At 35.0% G+C, this 19,284-nt stretch overlaps 5 protein-coding genes across 6 annotated transcripts; 4 read left to right on the forward strand and 1 right to left on the reverse strand.

Annotated features, from left to right (window-relative positions):
• On the forward strand, positions 9-692 carry LOC105169881. The gene has a single exon (XM_011090435.2). It carries the CDS (start codon positions 9-11, stop codon positions 534-536), a length of 528 nt encoding a protein of 175 aa, XP_011088737.1. The 3' UTR covers positions 537-692.
• On the forward strand, positions 2,623-3,488 carry LOC105169882. Its single transcript, XM_011090436.2, has one exon. The coding sequence runs from the start codon at positions 2,682-2,684 to the stop codon at positions 3,429-3,431; it is 750 nt and encodes a 249-aa protein (XP_011088738.1). The 5' UTR covers positions 2,623-2,681; the 3' UTR covers positions 3,432-3,488.
• On the forward strand, positions 8,744-9,929 carry LOC105169499. Its single transcript, XM_011089898.2, has 2 exons — positions 8,744-9,109; positions 9,446-9,929. Exons 1-2 carry the CDS (start codon positions 8,805-8,807, stop codon positions 9,822-9,824), a joined length of 684 nt encoding a protein of 227 aa, XP_011088200.1. The 5' UTR covers positions 8,744-8,804; the 3' UTR covers positions 9,825-9,929.
• On the forward strand, positions 11,935-16,397 carry LOC105169500 (triacylglycerol lipase 1). 2 transcript variants are annotated; one of them, XM_011089900.2, is made up of 9 exons: positions 11,940-12,268; positions 12,557-12,664; positions 13,291-13,431; positions 14,086-14,196; positions 14,282-14,425; positions 14,499-14,539; positions 14,624-14,700; positions 15,577-15,672; positions 15,895-16,397. In XM_011089900.2, the coding sequence occupies exons 1-9, from the start codon at positions 12,086-12,088 to the stop codon at positions 16,215-16,217; spliced, it is 1,224 nt and encodes a 407-aa protein (XP_011088202.1). In that variant the 5' UTR covers positions 11,940-12,085; the 3' UTR covers positions 16,218-16,397. The 2 variants fall into 2 exon arrangements, with proteins under 2 accessions (XP_011088203.1, XP_011088202.1); XM_011089901.2 differs by lacking the exon at positions 14,499-14,539 and having other exon boundaries at positions 11,935-12,268; positions 14,282-14,463.
• LOC105169501 (limonoid UDP-glucosyltransferase) lies at positions 17,058-18,702 on the reverse strand. Its single transcript, XM_011089902.2, has one exon. It carries the CDS (start codon positions 18,659-18,661, stop codon positions 17,186-17,188), a length of 1,476 nt encoding a protein of 491 aa, XP_011088204.1. The 5' UTR covers positions 18,662-18,702; the 3' UTR covers positions 17,058-17,185.

The following is a 19,284-nucleotide window of genomic DNA, read 5'->3' on the forward strand; positions in this document are numbered from 1 at the left end:
ACTTAATAATGAAAACAATCAACTATTTCATCTGGGACATACTCCAACAGTACAGCGGATCAAACAGGAAGAACGTACGAGTCGTGAAGCTATTCATCCACCAGTTCGACGGCGCAGAAGGCATAACCTACGGAGAGATGATCAACGTGAGTGCGATATACTTAGCGGGGTACAAAGGGAACCTGAAATGGGAATTCACTTCCTTGCTTCACCACGAGATGACCCACGTCTTCCAGTGGAACGGGGAAGGGCACACGCCGGTAGGCCTGGTGGAGGGAATAGCGGATTACATGATCCTGAAATCGGGTTATTACCCGCCGGGCTTTGCAAAACCCGGACAGGGTGAGAGATGGGATCAGGGATATGATTTCACGGCGAGGTTTCTGGAGTATTGTGATGGGTTGAAATCAGGGTTCGTGGCCGAGTTGAATAAGATGATGAGACATAATTACTCCGAGGATTACTTTGTGGAGTTGACGGGGAAGCCGGTTGGCCAGCTCTGGGCTGATTATAAGGCTATGTATGGAGAGGTATAGGTAGTTTGCCAATTTCGCAGGTTGCCTAACTCAAGTGTGTCCAAAGTGCAACATTTTGTGACTTCATGATTTAAATCAAATTTAATTAATTGAACGTTGCAAAATTCTTAATTTGTGGCTTCGAACATCTATGAACGATAAACCTCTCTTTACGTACCATGGATTTTCCATTAACTTTAAGTATGATATTTCTTTTTTTTTTTTTTCTTTAAGTGACACTATAAAAAAATCGAGTTTTCACTATATTATAAATGACCACGGTTTAACAACCATAATAAATCACTATGTTTAACAATGGCTAAATAAAATGAAAGAAAAAATTTTAATTTTTACCACGTTTAATCAATACTCGCCATGATTTTCAATCGTAACCAAAATGTTTGTCATAGTTTTGGTCATGGCTAATATTTTGATCATACCTGCAGAGACAACAGCTAATGATAGTTGTGAAGCCGTGGTGATGGTACAAAAAATGAAATCAACTAAATTTTATTAATTGGGGTGCAATTCAGCACCATTACAATAAAATTCATTACAAGCTTCTTTTTTTTTTCTCTTCCATCCCTCGTGACGATGAATGGGGTATTTATACTAATATGAAATTATATTAATATGTGAAGTCAACATTTTCTTTCTTTCTTTAACTTCTTTCCTTCTTTAATATTTTTCTTTTTCATTGATTTCTTTTCTTGTTCAACACCTTCATTTTTTGAAATGTCAACCTTTCCCCTTTCATTGATTTCTTTCCCTCTATAGCATATTCCTTTATTGAAATGTTATTCTTTTTGTTTTTCATTTATTTCTTTCCTTCTTCAACCCCTTCCTTTTTTGAAATTCAACCTTTCCTTTTTTTAGTTTGATTTTTTCTTCCATAATGTGATTAACTTGTATTTCTCATGATTTTTTTTTTTTGGTTATAGTAATTAATCGTGGCAAAAAATTATATTTTTTCTAATGTAAAAATTATTATATTTCACTATGCCATATATATATTTCAAATTTATCGATGCTAATTAATTAAATATATCAATGACTCATTAGAAAAACTATTGTAATATTAATAAATTAATACCCAGATTTGTCAAATTTGAACTCATGATTTTCTAATCGTGAAGTCTCAATATCATGAATATACTATCTTAATTATTAGAAGTATGATATTAACGCCACACGATTTTGAACTTAAATAATTATAAAAAATTCCTTTATTCGCAAATGGCGCAAATCTATATCTGAACATATATATATATATATATATAGTATATAATAAAAAGATCCAATATTAATAAGTTCGTACAAAATTAACTTAATTAGGTTTTTCCTTAAACACAAACTGCAAATCCAACACCAATAATATCTTAGTTTAGTGTTTAAAGTTAAAGATCCTCTCATAAAATTTTTGAATTCATTAGGTTTAAATCTCATTGAATATGTGATATTTGTCTCACTGTATATTAATATTCCTGAAAAAAAACAAAAACTATGAAAATCCAACAGTCATAATGCAAGTTATTATAAATCCATAGATGTTAATAGCATTTATTTTCTTTATCACGGTACACGTCAAACAAAACATGAATTCAATATCTATATAAATGTTGGATGTGGTCGAGGTTTTTATTAAGGGATAAAATTGAGAATTTTACATACAGCACAAATACACTCTAGGTGAAATGCGATTTTCGAAAGAGGTCCTTTTACAAGAAAAAAGTCATAATCAATGAATAATGATTCCCCTTAAAAAATAATATTTAGTGTTGGAGAGTTGTATGGTGTGGTGGGTTGTATTTATTTAATATGTGTTTCATATATGTTAAATCACTTTTTTACCTTTGGAGGTTAATATTTTTTACCAATATACATAAATGTTGTTAGTATTGGAGTAATTCCCTCTTACTTCAAAGTTTTGCATTATGGTATAGACCACCTCAATGTTTGCGTATAAACAGATTCTTTCATTTCCATAATTCCTTAATGCATTTAATCTGGTGAGATTTGAGAAAAGATCCGAATATATATAATTCAAACCCTATAAATAACAGAAAAACACATCTCAAAACTCCATCAATTCCAACATTAGAAACAAAACCACTCTTGACAACCTTGTTTCAGACCTAAATTTTCAAGCCAAGAATTCACACAACCATGTCAAAGAACCTTCACATTTTCCTCACATATGCACTCCTCCTCTCATCATCACTACTACAAGGGATTGTTGCAGTTCAATATACAGTCACCAACACAGCCTCCAACACTCCCGGCGGCATGCGTTTCGACACCGAAATCGGTGTCCCCTTCACTCTCCAGACAATGGGAACCATAAACAATTTCATATGGAAACTATTCCAACAACCTTCCGATTCACAAAGAAAAAACGTCCCCATTTTAAACGTATACATCTCCGATTTCAATGACGCTTTCGGCTACACAAACGGCGACAACATCAACATCAGCGCCATAGGCCTGGCGAGCTTCCCCCCTGGCCGGGCTAAATTCGAGTTCACTTCCTTAATGTACCATGAAATGACTCATATTTTCCAGTGGTCGGGCAAGGGGACGGCGCCCGGAGGCCTAACGGAGGGGATTGCCGACTATGTTATGATCAAGTCGACTTACTATGATCCTGAGGGTTATACTAAGCCAGGCGAAGGTGGGAGGTGGGACGAGGGGTACGGCGTGACGGCCCGGTTTTTGGAGTATTGTGATAGTTTGAGAAGTGGTTTTACTCCGGAGTTGAATAACAAGATGAGGGAAGTGTATAAAGATGAGTATTTTCAGGAGTTGTTGGGGAAACCTTTGCCTCAAGTGTGGAGTGAGTATAAGGCAAAGTACGGGAATATTCCGGCTGGCAGCGCCGGCGCAGGTGGTGTGTTATTTGATCATTTGAAGTATTGAAATCTTGTTGAGTCCATAGTAGTACTAGATTAATTAGCTAGCTAACAATTATATAGGAAAAAATTCAAAGACCCCTGTAATAATAGGAATGTTTAAAAACCCCCCTATGAAAATTAAAGTATCAAATACCCTCCCCATGATATAAAATAAAGTTAAAAAAATTTCCTCCGTACAAAAATTGGGCTACACGCGCTTTGACTGCGATTTTCTTATAAAAGTATCTTTTTTTTACATTTTTGCCCTTCTCTCACATTTAATATATAATATTATATATGAATTTAATAATTAAATATTATTTTATATAATTTAATTAAAATATTATATATTTCTATTAATAATAAAATATTCTTTTATATAATAATTACTTAATTATTTATATAATAAAATATTATTTTAATTAAATTAAAATTAATTTTATATATAATTTAAAAAAAAACAGCCGCGGCGGTGTCGACGACGACGCCGCTGCTAAAGAGGAAGGTCAGCGCCCTCCTCACCCTGAGCGACGCCGATTGTCCAAATCTGAGCGGCCGACATCGCCTAAATGGGCGGCAGGGGGAGGGAAGGGGAGGAGGGAGGTGTGCCGGGAGGAAAGGGGAGGGGGGAGGGGTGCAAAAGGATCCTGAGTGTATAATTTGATTCAATTGAATTTATTTTGAACTAAATTTTCGAATCCACACAATTAAGAAGGATAATTTAGAATCTTATAATTAATTAAATTCATCCCACACGAAACCAAATTATAAGGTCAAGTACCACCTCTGATCCTTTTGCACCCATGTCTTCTTTATGTCATTTATTGCAATATTACGCACACACGATACAGGAACTTTAATATTTAAGTTATTTTTAATACAAATCATTCACAATCTTTTTCCTATTTGACTGTCCGAAATCTTTTGACCGTAACCATCAGCGTGGTGGAGGTGAAAAGCAGTGAAACCAAAATTCCAACATTATATTATACGCAACATATATGTTTACCTCTTAAATATAACCTGAACGGCCAAAGCATGTACACACAATGTTGCAAGAAAGTTATATAGTCTTACGCACAAACTCTTAAGTGGACAAAAGAAACTTAAACTGTCCAACATCATGGGGAGAAGAAATGCCTCTATCTTTACCTCTCTTCTCGTAATTCCCTCCTCTCTACTACAAGGCATTCTTGCAGTCAAATAATGGTCACCAACAACGCTCGCAACCACCCCCGCGGCCTCCAGTTCGACAGGGAAATTGGGATCCCTTACACCTTGCAAACAATGTCAACTACAACCAGTTCATATGGAACCTCTTCAAACAACATTCCCACTCCGAACGAAAAAAACATTCCGGTCCTAAACGTGTTCATCTCCAACTTCACGGGGCAGAGGCTTATACAAACGGCGACTTCAACATAAACATCAGCGCTCAAGTCATACAGTCCTACCCGCCAGGCAGGGCCCGATTCTGGTTCACGTCCTTAATGTACCATGAATAGCTCACATATTTCAGTGGTCGGGCAACCAGACCCTCCCCCCCAGGGGCTGACGGAGAGTTCTGCAACCCAACCTCATAGTTTCAAGATCCGACGATTCGACCCCGATTGTGTGACCTGCATCATGTATTCACTCCGATGGCGTTTTGTATCCTCCCGAAACTCCCAGAAAAAGGGATATCTGAAAATGCACAAATTTGAAATACAAGTTGTGATCCATCTCCAAAATCTGGGTCCTAAGCCAAGTACATTTTTTGGATTAAAAATATGTGATTCTGAATTTTATCGAACTAAAAGCGATACATGTCATAGTTGTAGTACCAAAACAGATTCTATCTTTATTTTAAGCGATTACAAAAATATTTTACCATATATATATATGTATGTGTGCGCGCGCGCGCCCAATTGAAAAATATGGAGTATCTTAAAAATATTTTATCAATGACATCAATTCTCAATGATAAAGCTGATGGTTCAGAAGTTTTCATACGATAAAAAGTTCATTTATATGGATATTATATGTTATTTTTATATACGGTAGACTCTATGTTTATTATGTACGTATTTGCTATAATTTTTCACTATACATATTTTTTGCTTTTGTTGATGTATTTAATTTAATTAATTAAAAATTTTAATGTCTTGATATACATATTATGATTAGAGGACGTAATTGATGACTTCTATAAAAATAAAAAAAATAATTCCAAATAAAGCTAAAGAATTGGGATTATAAATTCTCAGTGTACATTGAAAACGATTTAGACAAATACATATAAAAATAGATTTCTTGACGGAGTCATAGGAGCCAATGGATAGTGGATACTTATTTCAGAAAAAATAATGAGTATTGGTCAATTTTCTCTGAAGTTTAATTGTCTTCTTTGACTAATACTTGGTCGATTTTAGTACATATAAGAATTAAGAATTTACATTATTATAATTTATAAGATTAATTTTGTGGAATATCAGAAAATATTTATGAGAAGTGTGCAGAACGATCATGTCCATTGAAAAATATTTAGCATCTTGAAATTAAATAAAGATATACGTAAATTTTAAAATAGAAAGTTTGAAAATCAATTCAATTAAAGAGTACAATTGAGAACAATTTAAAAACAAATTTAAACTAATCCTTTGACACAAAGGGTCTCTTAAATATGAATCAGATTTTCAATTTCAAATTCTCTTACATCTTTTATTTCACTAAATAAATATATATTATGCATATAACTTTTAAAATAAAATAAATAATATAATTTTTATATACAAAAAAAATTGTATGTATTAATTAAAATAAAATAAAATAATAAAATTTAAAATAAAAAATTTAATCCACTTTAAACAGTATCTCTCGGTAGGCAAATTTGTGGACCTATTGAAAAAGATTGTATATAATTTTCCAGCCGGCCTAGAGTCAAGCGGTATCTTGGGTCAACGTATTTTAAAGTCTATACCATAGAAATAAAATTAGTCCTGCTACGACGTCGTTGTCAAAAATATCACTAGTAATAATAATAATTTGTCTTGCTACTAGAACTATGCACAAGGGCAACCACATACATATAAATGGCATATAAATATAAAGAATTCGCAAATTAACACTTCTAATAAAATAAATATAATGTGTATGATCCAAAAAAATTCAACCCAAGGAAAAAAAATATTTTCAACAGTCTAATAAATTCATTGCATTATAAGGAGAAATAAAAGTTCAAGTTCTCCCCCATTAGACACACAACCTGTACGAGGAGAAGAGCCCAAGCTACTCAAGAATCTGGCCCAATGATGATGATTAGATTGAGGCCGCACCCAGTCTTCCACACATGGCGTCCACCTAAATTACCACACATGACATTTGGCCAACATGAAAGACACATTTCAAGGGAAGTCCCTTTACAGCCCTAAACTCCTGGAGCAAAAAGACTTTTTGTTGACAAGGAGCCCTCAACAACAAATAATCCGCCTCAACTCGAAAATATACTTCCCAACTAGATTAGTTAAAAATAAGATCAGATTATAACTTATCTTAACAACTCATATCCACTCATCTCGAGATTAAAGAAAACGTGCAGAGTCCTGCCGAAGGGGAACACCCCTATAAATACAGGTTTGATCCCAAACGAGAGACACCTTCTAGACGCTAGAATATTGTTGTCACACTCTTCCCTGCACCCTGATTACACTCTTAGCATTATTTCTCTCACGCAACTGATCACTATACCACGATTTCTAATTATGATTTATTTCTTATAATTATTTTCTCGTAAATTCGATACTAACTTGAGTATCGGCGTACTAACGTGTTATTTTGTAGGTTTTTTTTTCTCAAGTTCTTTTATCTCTGCCCAACCTCAAAACGAAGGTCCAAACTTGTTGGATCCCTGCTATTTCAGCACGTATCAAAATCAATAAGTAACAATATCGAAAGTATTTTTTAAAAAAATTAATTCTAACTATACTTTTTAGAATAACAAAAAAGAATACTCAAAATTAACTTTAATCTTATTTGAACTTGGAATAATTTAAATTGGAGGGAACTGCAAAATTTTAAGACAAAATTGCGTGACTATTTAACGTTTTTAGGTTGGTTATGAGGACTACGTCGTATTTTTTCGTCAATTCTTTTGGCTTCTAGAAGTCATTTATGTGTCTCTTTAATAATCAATGCCGTCTGTAGTCGCACCTACATTTTCCTTTTTGTCTGCAAAATTCAAAAGGTTAAGAAAGCGTGTATCAGAAGAGCAACTGAAAAACAGCACACATTTAGTAGAACAAGAAAATCGTTTTCATGTAGCTCTAATTCCTTTTAAATTTTTAAAATCGCTAATTTGGATTTGGATTGAGTAGTAGTTGAATGAAAACTACAAATAATTCCTTGTTTCAGTAGTGAGGTTGTGGTCTCACGATTAAGAGGTTGTGAGGTCTGCTTTTAATAATAATACGTTGTTTCTTTGTTTACTTTGAATTTGTTATTCAATCTATTTTTAATAGTAGTATGTTGATTTTTTTTTTATTTTGAATTTGTTGGTTTATTTATAAATATTGATGTATTGCTTATCGAATGTGGTCACAATAGTATGTTAGTTGATTCAAAACTATCGTTATATTCTTTTAAGAAAAAAAATTCAAAGAAAATTATATATGAAATTTTTTTATCTGGACCTGATTTGGCAAATCAATCCAATTACAGAGCAAGTGTAATACAATTGCTTTATGATTAGTCACTTTTCATAAATTGTACACCAATTACATTACAAGTGCAAATATAATTGGTTCATGTTTGCACGAGTTGAATTCGGGCAAGAATTTCCAGACTATATATATATATATATATATGTAATTGATTCAAAAATATAAATATATTGCACATTGAATGTAATAACAATATGTTAAGGTTAATTTAGGACTATCCATATATTTTTAAGGAAACATTGAATGCTTTTGTTTTGTGCTGTTTTTGTAAGTTTTTTCTTTTTATTGATTTTGGAAAATGAATACATTTTGAGGAGTGTATATCAATTATTTAAAAATATTAAAAATGAACTAAAACGTGTTTCATATCAATTTTTATTGTGTATAATTAACAATACATGTAATAATTGATAAATAATTCTTATTAAATTCTACAAATCAAATTATGCATTTCAAATATACATTAAATCATTTTAAAAATACATGAAAACCCCAAACATAAGTAATATTGTTTTCATAATTGCATATGATTAATTTTTAAAGCGAAGGACGACTTTCCTCGTGCTGTCCCCCGTTGAATTGGTCAAGCAATAAGCTTCTAACATCAAATCATCCCCATGGCCGACGCCCTATATAAATATGCAAGAAAATGCAATTCCAAGCAAACAACAACTAAAGACGAATTCAGTCTTTGTCATAAAATGGCAATCTTAGTGTTTGTTATGCTTTCTGCCTTGGCAATATTATCAGCCATGGAAGGCAGCTCCGCCGTCGAGTACAGCGTCACTAACACCGCTGCCAACACTCCCCTTGGTGCCCGGTTCGACACCGACATCGGCGCCCAGTACACCCGCGAAGCCATGAACGCAGCCACGACCTTCATATGGGGGATCTTCCAGCAGAACAACCCCTCCGACAGGAAAAGCGTTGAGAGAGTTAGCCTGTTCATTGATGACATGGATGGTGTTGCCTATGCTAGCAATAACGAAATCCATGTCAGTGCCAGGTATGTACTCCTTCCATCTCTACAATTTTTCACCTTTTTTTTTTTTTTTTAAATATAATGAGTTCGAATTTTATAAAAAATTTAGAACCCATTTCTTTATATAAGAATATAAACTAGTGATAATCATTTTAATTTTTTTTTACTAGTGGTGATAGTTTAATAATACATAGTTCAGTGAAAACTTAAATTTATTTTTTAATTTATTGAAAAAATTATAATGACGAAGTTGAATAATATTTCAACAATAATTACAATCCAGCCCTATAAGCTAGCTAGCTAGCTTTATAATTATTTTTCAAAGTACGTACAGCCAAAATTCCCAACAACTACGTCCAGGTACATTCAAGGTTACACCGGCGACGTGAAAACGGAGTTCACCGGAGTCCTGTACCACGAAATGACGCACATCTGGCAGTGGAACGGCAACGGGCAAACGCCGGGGGGCCTGATTGAGGGAATAGCAGACTTTGTTCGGTTGAAGGCAGGCTACGCGCCGAGCCACTGGGTGAAGGCAGGGCAGGGAGACCGGTGGGATCAAGGCTACGACGTAACAGCCAGGTTCCTGGATTACTGCGACGGGCTGAGGAGTGGGACATTCGTGGCTGAGCTCAACAAGAAGATGAGGGACGGGTATAGCGACGGGTTCTTCCAAGAGTTGCTTGGGAAGTCCGTGAACGAACTGTGGACGGATTACAAAGCTAAATATAGCAATTAAATAAATATTTGTGTAAATTAAAAAATTAAAATAAAAGGATGAATAATAACACTATGCTCATAAATTACTCTTTTAAGTAATCCTCTATTTCATTTTTCTATTTAATTTTCTATTGCTTCTGTAGATGATTGTCATATGGTTGTGTTTGGAAAATACTTGACTAGGTCCAATAACAAATGACGTCTTAATTCTCATAGTTAGATGATATTCTCTTGCCAAAAATACAAAATTTGTATTTACAACAATTACAAAATATTAAATATGTTATAATGTTTTAAAAGCTACATTCACGTATTCATTAATATTTTCACTAATAATGATACTAAATTACTTAAATATATTTTTAATAATAATACGCGATACTGAAAGAAATATAATAATATAAAATAATTATTATTTTTTTAGTATAATCAATATTTTTCTAATACATAATTAATTATGAGATAAAAAAATATAATAATTATAGTTGATGTGATATTTTTTTAAATTTGTTTAAAATGCATTTTCTAAAGTTAAATAATAATTTTTACAAAATAATTATCTCCACTAGTTCACTAAGATAACTGTATATTACCACTCCACGAAATGTACTACCTCTCTTGGCGTTATTTTTTAGTTCACTAAATTAACTCTCTCAAGAGTTAGTGAACTAGTACAAGAGTTAATTTTTTCAATTAGAAACTAATTACAATTTTATAAAATAATAATCTTCACTAAAACTTTAAAATTCATTATTATATATGATAAAAATAATAATTCTTACCACTAAATAAATATAATTAGTGATAATAATAAAATTTTGAATAATTATTTTTTTATCGATAATTTTCTATTTTGTTGTAGTGACAAAAAATAATATGTATCTCCTAATATTTTCTATCTCTTGACATAGATTTTTATTTTTTTCTAATTTTTTGTTTGGATCAACTTTTTTAATTTTTTCTCTCTTGTCCCATAATTTCTACAACATATTTTTTCTCAATTAAGATTATCCACATGAAAATTATCCAGAGAAACAATAGGAGATGAAATAGAAGATCCTATGGCTCTTTTAAGTACCTTTCTCTAATAATTCCTTTTCATCTCATTTTGCTGTTCATTTTTTTCTTATAAAATGTATGGACAATAAAATAGAATAAGAAAATAAAGGAACAAAAAATGGTATGCTTTCAATGACATTCTTTCATAAAAAGAAAATGAAGCAAAAAAAAAAATCATTAAAAAAATATAACTTATTTGTTTATTCAATTCTTGGACATGATCGACTAGAATTAAAGTAAATATGTGGGGATAATAACTTATTAAATTTAATATTCACTAAATTTAAAAATCAGAAATTTTTCTAGAATTACATTCTTATTTTATTCACGTTTCATTAACCAAAAACATCTTATATATAAAAAATAAATCATGGCTATCATATCTATGCTCTTGTATATTATGTGATGAGAGCGTAATAGATACACATACTCATTTATTATTTTGATGTCGTTATGCCAGAAGATGCCTGACAGCGATTCGACGAATTGTTTGGTTTGAATGCCCTAATAGAGAATGGCCACGGGACGTTGAGTGGACTGCAAGGAAATGGAGAGAAAAACATATCATTAACTTGGCTTATCGTGCACTCCTTGCTGCTTGCATTTACCACATTTGGAGAGAACGAAACTTGAGACGCTTTGAGCATACGGAGCGACCACCGAGCATTATAGCCACTATCATTGTGGAAGATATTAGACAAAGGATTATCAATGTTAATTTATTTCATTCTGTTAGTTCATGTGCGTTATATAGATTATAGCGTATCCCTTGGCATGTCGAGGAAGAAACTATCAGTTGAGTATTGTACGATCTTGTTTAATAATAAAACTTATATTTACCAAAAAAAAAAAAAAATAAAGCAAAAAAAAATTAAATGCAAGACAAATATTTATGAAAGTTCAAAAATATAAAGCTTCATTAATTTGGGCCCACCTAAACTGAAGTGGATCGAAGCCCAACTCGAAACCCAGGAAAACATTTCGTAATTCGAACAATAAAAATGGGCCGATAATCACAATATTAAAAGGTACGGCCCAATTGTGGGGATATTCTCTCCGTCCTCTACCTGTATCGCGTTTATTGCAAGCGCCGACGCTGCGAGTAACCTAATTTGCTAACCCACAAGTCACAACGAGACAAATGGAACAGATAATTTACTAGATCATCCGAACACACTCCAACTGTTTGGACTGGTCGTTGCAGGATATTCTCGCGCTCTGATGGAATTCTCGGCGACGGTGATTGCCGTTACGGGGTTCCTTGTTATCTCGTTCCTTCTATCTACCGCCGTCGGTTCCACCGAAGACTTCATTGCCGTGTCCAACCTCCGGCGCAAGTCGCCTACAGCCAGTCTTTGCGCTTCCGTCATCGAGCCTTCTGGATTCCCCTGCTCCGAACACATTGTAATGGCCCTCTTCAGATATTTCAGCAATTCACTGTCAAAGTTTAATTGACATTGGATGCTGCGTATTTCCTTCATTATAGCTTGATATAAGCTTGGAAATTCATAGTTAGGAAGAACTTGTTTAATCCACGAATTCGAAAAACCTACTATTTTGTCTCGTGATTTCGGTATCTACCTGCATCAATAGTGTTCAGTAGGGATCATCCTCTATTTAGGTTTGTTCTAGACCGTTTCTTTGTTGAAGTGTTAGCTAATAAAGTAGTGTGTATGTGACCAATTTTTGTAGACTCACACCAAAGATGGATACGTGTTGGGCCTTCAACGAGTTTCCTCTTCTTCTGGTGCTGTTCAGCCAAGGGGCCCTCCGGTTTTGCTAATTCATGGGCTTTTTATGGTAAAATATTTCCCAATTTTTTGGTTAGTGTGGATAGAACATGCCTATACATGGAGACTATATGTACATGGGTTCTCCATCTTTTCATTGTTTTTCGTTTTCCATGACATGTTAGACTTAACTATATTGTTGAACCTAACTCATGTAGTGCGTTTATTGGCAGAGGAGGTGTATTTATGCTTTAGAATATCAAGAAGGTCCGAAGGGGAACTATATTAGTGATTTTATTTTTCCAATGAACATGAATGTAATGGTATTTTGAGCACAGATATAGTCACTCTGCTCTTCACTTTCTATTTCTGGATCATAAATTTGTAGTAGAACCACTAAATTCCATGACGATGAAGCACCTCTTTCTTGGAAATGATAAGAGTTCATTAGTTCTCCTCGAATTGAAAATAGCTGCTCCTTATCCTCTTTTGTTCTGGGGTAGGTTATTCATGTTCATTTCACTTGGAATGATTGCTTTTTCTATTTGTTGCAAGCCATGCTACTCCTGCACTGAGATGTTATGGAAAACTGACAATGTTGTATTTAATTGTTCATGAAATTGTGAACCATTAAGTGAGTTTTATTTTCTGACCTTTCCTTTCTATACTCATTTGCACATCTAATAATGAAAACAGGCAGGCGATGCATGGTTCATGGATTCGCCAAATCAATCACTTGGCTTTATCCTTGCTGACCATGGTTTTGATGTTTGGGTTGGTAATGTGCGTGGGACTCGATGGAGCCATGGCCATGTGTCTCTCTCGGAGAAAGATAAGGTGAACATTTATTCCTTTAGTTTTTAAGTTTTCAATGACCAAAAGATGGTAACAACAAAATCTAGTTGGTTGTGGTCCTTCATTGAAGCTTGGATTTTCATTGTCATGCCGTGGTTTAAGTCCCCTCTCGCTTTCTCTTGCTTTTTGATAATACAAGATTTCAAGTGTTATATCCATGGTTTTGGACCCATAAAATGATCAATCTACTTTCCTAGTTATTTTTTTTAAAGTTAGCTGATGGGAGCTTCACCGCACAAGCCCACGCTCTAACTTCCATAATGATATGCGATATTCATTTCGTCTGTTTGTACCCGGGGTGGTCTATGAATCAAAGTATGAACAAGTGAACATGTTAAGTAGTTTCTTTATCCCAGATATTTTTTGAACATATCCTGGGGATTGGTGTTCGAGAGTGCAAAGCTTGATTAAATTTGTTCAACGTGTGACACTGTGAGTTTGACATCTTTAGTTGTTCGTACGTCTTAAAGCCTGCAAACTGTTATCTGTTATGTCTAAAGGACTTTTATCATTTAATGAGAAATTACCATGCAAAGATATTGTTCTATTGCATGTGGTTCTATTCTTTACACTCAAGCCTTTCAGTTATCATTGAAATTGGAAATGACATCTACTTTTTCTTTGCCTTTGCTTCAGAAATTCTGGGATTGGAGCTGGCAAGAGCTGGCTCTTTATGATCTGGGTGAAATGATCCGTTACATATATTCAGTTACAAACTCCAAAGTATTTGTTGTTGGACATTCACAGGTCTTCAATCCCATGATAGGTCAAAATTTTCATGTAATAGATGTTCTGTTGAATGCTTATATGTGCTTCTTTTGCACTTTGACAGGGAACAATTATGTCTCTTGCTGCCTTCACCCAACCAGATTTAGTAAAAATGGTTGAAGCTGCTGCACTTCTTTGTCCTATATCATATTTGGGACACATCACTGCTCAATTTGTTCTTAGATTAGTCAAATTGCATCTTGACGAGGTCTGTGCAGCGCTTTTTCTAGATTTTCCTGATTGGAGGTACCTCTATACTGAAAACAATTTTTTGTTTCTAGGTAATTCTTGCAATGGGCATTCACGAACTCAATTTCAAAAGGTTTCACAGCACCTTTATATTGTCAATCCATTACCTATTTTTAGCTCTTCTCTAATCTTCCATTTGTTCATCTTATATTTTCAGTAACTTGGGCACTCGCATCATGGATATAATGTGTGATGGACACGTGGAGTGTGGTGACTTGCTTACATCTATTACAGGTTCTCAAATTTAATTAATTTTTCTTCAGGTTCTGGTTCGTTCCTCTAGGATGCAGGTGCTGTTTGTTAGGTGAGAATGATTGGAAGAAGTGAAGATGAAGTCCAACTAGTGTTTCACAGAAGTTCTATGTTTGTTGGATAGATAGTATACTGATGGTGAATCTAGTAATCAAACGGGTCTGGTTGTGGAATACAGTCACAAAGAGGTCTTTACCATTTAAAATGTGAGGGGGAAAGAATGATGGTCCTGATAGATGCTTTGAGGTGTGCAGAAAAGCTTAGTTTAATTTCCCACGACCCTGTTCCAAATAATTTGTTAACACCACGACCAGGTTACTTATATGCAAACCATGAAAGGGTTAAAGTGATGCAATGGAAAGATCTAGGAGACACTTGGCAGCAAAGCATAGTTTCAGTAAAATGGATTTTACCATATAAGTATGCCCATTCTACTGCATTTTGACAAATCTTTTCTGGCCCTGTTTATTAGGTCTCAAGGTTTTTCTTTGTATCAGGTAGTCCTTAGTATTAGGAGGTGTGTCTTGTTCGCCGTTCCTCTAAAGTCTGAAAGTAACAACTATTTTATCAGCAAATACCAATTCCTTTTGGTAGCTTAATGAGAAATTAAGATTGGTTCCTGAAAGAATACGTACTTTTATGGGTCAATATGAAATTTCATCTTAAAAGGGGTAGGAGGTGTGGATTTAAACCCGCATGTCCTCAACCTCCACTGACAAGTATTAATGCTGGGTCCTGGTCGTTGATTTTTTATGTGCCCAATAAATGCTTTTTTTTACTGTTCTGAAGTGAGATGTGAATTGCCCTGTACACTGCTTAAAATGTTTTGGTACTTGATGAATCTGTTCTAATTTGCAGGCAAGAATTGCTGCTTCAACAACTCTCGAATTGATTCCTATCTCGAATTTGAGCCCCACCCAACATCCTCCAAGAACTTGCATCATCTCTTCCAGAGTATGCTCTTTCTGCTCCTTATATGTTTTTGCGAATTGTTGCTCCAAAACCAATTGCAACTTGTAGCCTTCCTATTCTCAAATTGATGAAACACTAAAAGAGTGTTTAGGCACTTGGTTCTAATGTTTGTAACGTTCTGGTGCATGAATGCACATGCCATATATGACGTCTCTTTTAGTTTGTATTTCCTACAGCGATGTTCTAAATAACTGTGTTTGTCAGTGATCCGCAAAGGTACATTTGCAATGTATGACTACGGAATGTGGAAAAACATGAGGTATTACAGCCAATTAGAGCCACCAGTGTTTGAACTCAGCTCCATTCCCAGTTCGTTGCCAATATGGATGGGTTATGGAGGCAATGATGCATTAGCAGATGTTTCTGATGTGAAACATACTCTCAAGGAATTGCCATCGAAGCCAAATTTGCTTTATCTTGATAATTACGGTCATATAGATTTCCTTCTGAGTGTAAAATCGAAGGAAGATGTTTATGACAGTATGCTTGCATTTTTCAGCTCCCTGGGAAGATCTAGCAGCTATTGACTGCTTATGTACATGCTCCCACCCCGTGTTGTCTTGTACATTTACAGCGTCACCTCTCCTTTCTTGTATTGTATATACATATTTGTAACTGTAACTAATTCGAATCAGGAGTCGCGCACACTAGTAGTGTGTGAGTGTTCATATGTTTTTCAAGAACATACAAATAAACTTCTTGCATGATGTTCAGAATTCTTTAATTCTAGAGACATCCTTAAAACATCGTAAATAACATAAAAATGCACTCGAAGATCAATATGAGTATTCAAGAGAAGAGTTTAGGCAATGTTTGGTTTTGCTTTGGTTCCTTGGGCCGAATATTTCTTTGAGAGGAGTTCGACGGAACATTTGGAAATGTGATGTATGTTTGCAGAAAATTCTGTGAGGGGTCACAGGAGATATATCCATATTACTACATTTTTTTTAATCAAAAAGATAATGTCACTTATGTTAGATATGATTTGGGAGGTCTCAGTTCTTTATTCTATTTTGGGCTAGTTTTTTTTTTACTAACTTATTTTTGTACACATCACTGGTCATTGTAGAGTTGTAATTAATTAATTTTTTATATATAAATTTTTAATTATAATAATTAATTGTAGCAAAAAATTATATTTTGTGTTGCTAATCAAACAAACCCTTTTCCAACTCGAATGAGATTATCCTACAAGCAATCACGACCTTAATTTATAAAGAAAGGTGTGATTTGATATTTGCAAAATGTTAATGAACAAAAAAATCAAATGCTAATATTGGAGATATATATATATATATATATATAAATGTTAGGTAGTATAAAAGAAAATAAATAAAGTTTTATTCATTATATTCAAAATGATTAAATTCAGTGACAAGTGGCAATACATTCATTTCAGAGGCAGATAGTGACCACCAACAGTAGAAAACAATCACACCTGCAAATACATAGAAATATAGTTGAACTAAATTTCAATCAACTTAGAAGGACAATTTCATGATTTTGTCGCTACCAGTCTGGCAACCTCATCGACAAAATCGCACATGTTCTTATACGAGGAACCACCCTCCACCACCGCCGCTGCCGCCGCTTTCTTCCACTTGACCGCATTCTGCTTCATCTCCGCTGCCTCGGGGCCGCTAGTCGCTGCCCTGAAACACTTCTCCACCTCTTCCCGAGGTACAATCCTCACCTCAGCTTCACCCCTACACAGCCTAATCCCAACCTTGAAAACATCAACCATGAACTTGGCATTTGTAACCTGGTCTCCCCACTGAGGAAAAGCGACCACCGGGACGCCGCTCGCCAGTGCCTCCATTGTCGAGTTCCAGCCGCAGTGCGTCACGAAACAGGCGGTGGAGGGGTGTTCCAGCACCTTCTCTTGTGGGCTCCACTCCACTATCTTCCCCCTATCACCAACTTTCTCCAAAAACCCTCCCGGTAAAACATGCGTCTCCGCTTTCAGTTCCTTCGCCGGCGGCCTCACAACCCATAGAAACGACACTTCGGAGCTCAGAAGCCCGTGGGCGATCTCGTCCACTTGCTCTTGCTTCAAATATACAATACTGCCAAACGAAATGTACACCACCGAATGTGGGGGTTTCGAGTCCAGCCACTCCAAACAGCTATCTGGTGCATAAAAATCAGCACGAATCGCATTTGAATCTGGAGGAGTGGTATCATTGTTGCTCTTGAGTTCGTTGCAGAGTGGGCCTATAGTCTTGATTGGGCGACCGATTTTGGACATGTATTCGATGGTTTCATGCTCCAGTTCTTGAAACGTGTCCATTAATATGCAACATGGCTTGGACAAGTTCTTGAACTGACCCAAAATAGCCCTCCGCAAGAAAGGGTAGGGGGTGCTAGGGTGCAAGAAACTAGGAATTTCATCGTGCTTCAACAAAGGCACGTGAGGTAACTGGACATCAATTTCTGGTTCTTCCTCACTAGGAAAAGGCACGAGTCTGTTGAAATAATGATAATAAGCAGAGAAACAAGTACAAGACTGGACCCAAAGCATTGCACTTGGGATTCCAAGACTCTCAGCAACGTCAGAAACCCATGGAATGAAGGGGTTATTGATTAAGCATGAAACGGGTCGGCCCTTTTCTGCCTGTCGCTGAATCATCTGGGGGAGTATCTCTCGACCCACCCGCTCCAACTGGGCGATGTAGGAGTCAATGTCGTCCCGGTTAGGGTGGTTGAAGTCCCAGCCGTCATCAAAGAACTCGAACCGTATCATGCCGCGGCCACATGGGGTGGGCTCGTCGTCGGTAATTGCATTGGCTTTCTTGATGGATACGCCAGCGAGTTCAGGGGTAGCAATGGAGATAAACATGCCGAAATTGGCTAGCCGCTTGCCCAACCGGAGAAGTGGAGTTATGTGACCTTGCCCTGGAAAAGAAACCATGAAAATATGCATGTTTTTCACAGTTGCATGATTGGGCTCATGATGAGACAAACTGCCCATGTTTTTACGTATTTCTGCGTGTGTTTGTGTGCTATGACTGCTATTGCTTGAGCGGAGGCCAATGTATATATGGCGTGGATATAAATAGACGGAAGATGATTGCAAGCAGGGAAGCCGTTGAAGCACGTGGTTTGGGGGTCTGGTGGGCGATGCACTCGGATCGAATTTAATGTGATTCAACTTTTTTATTAATATAAAAATAATAACAATCCCTATAAAAACAGCAATATATTAGCAACATAAATTAAATGCAAGTAATATTAAAATTGTATAATTATTTTATCAAATTGCCAATTTTTTTGTGTCGGAAAAATGATTATTATAGTTCGAATAATGTTAATATTTGGGTCAAAATTGTTACTAACAATTAATTATTAGTTACAAGAAAAATGTACACAATATTTTCATTATAAATTATTAGAGAAATATATATAATGAAAATGCAGTGTCACAATATTTTTTAAAAAGTAATGATAATTATGTAAAATAATTTAATATTTTAATAGGTATATATAATTTTTAAAAATAAAAATAATTTATACAAATAAATCACATATTATTATCTATTCATGTCTGTGATTGGTCAATTCGACATCAGTTTATGTGCTGTAGTTTGAGATGAT

The sequence above is a fragment of the Sesamum indicum genome, linkage group LG8 (genome assembly GCF_000512975.1).
Source record: "Sesamum indicum cultivar Zhongzhi No. 13 linkage group LG8, S_indicum_v1.0, whole genome shotgun sequence".
Taxonomy (NCBI): Eukaryota; Viridiplantae; Streptophyta; class Magnoliopsida; order Lamiales; family Pedaliaceae; genus Sesamum; species Sesamum indicum.

Coding starts and splice junctions, on each gene's coding strand:
- LOC105169881 (XM_011090435.2), top strand. CDS start 9: ATGAAAACAATCAACTATTTCATCTGGGACATACTCCAACAGTACAGC.
- LOC105169882 (XM_011090436.2), top strand. CDS start 2,682: ATGTCAAAGAACCTTCACATTTTCCTCACATATGCACTCCTCCTCTCA.
- LOC105169499 (XM_011089898.2), top strand. CDS start 8,805: ATGGCAATCTTAGTGTTTGTTATGCTTTCTGCCTTGGCAATATTATCA. Junction 9,110..9,445: donor GAAATCCATGTCAGTGCCAG/GTATGTACTCCT, acceptor AACTACGTCCAG/GTACATTCAAGGTTACACCG.
- LOC105169500 (XM_011089900.2), top strand. CDS start 12,086: ATGGAATTCTCGGCGACGGTGATTGCCGTTACGGGGTTCCTTGTTATC. Junction 12,665..13,290: donor TAATTCATGGGCTTTTTATG/GTAAAATATTTC, acceptor TAATGAAAACAG/GCAGGCGATGCATGGTTCAT. Junction 14,540..14,623: donor CACGAACTCAATTTCAAAAG/GTTTCACAGCAC, acceptor TTATATTTTCAG/TAACTTGGGCACTCGCATCA.
- LOC105169501 (XM_011089902.2), bottom strand. CDS start 18,661: ATGGGCAGTTTGTCTCATCATGAGCCCAATCATGCAACTGTGAAAAAC.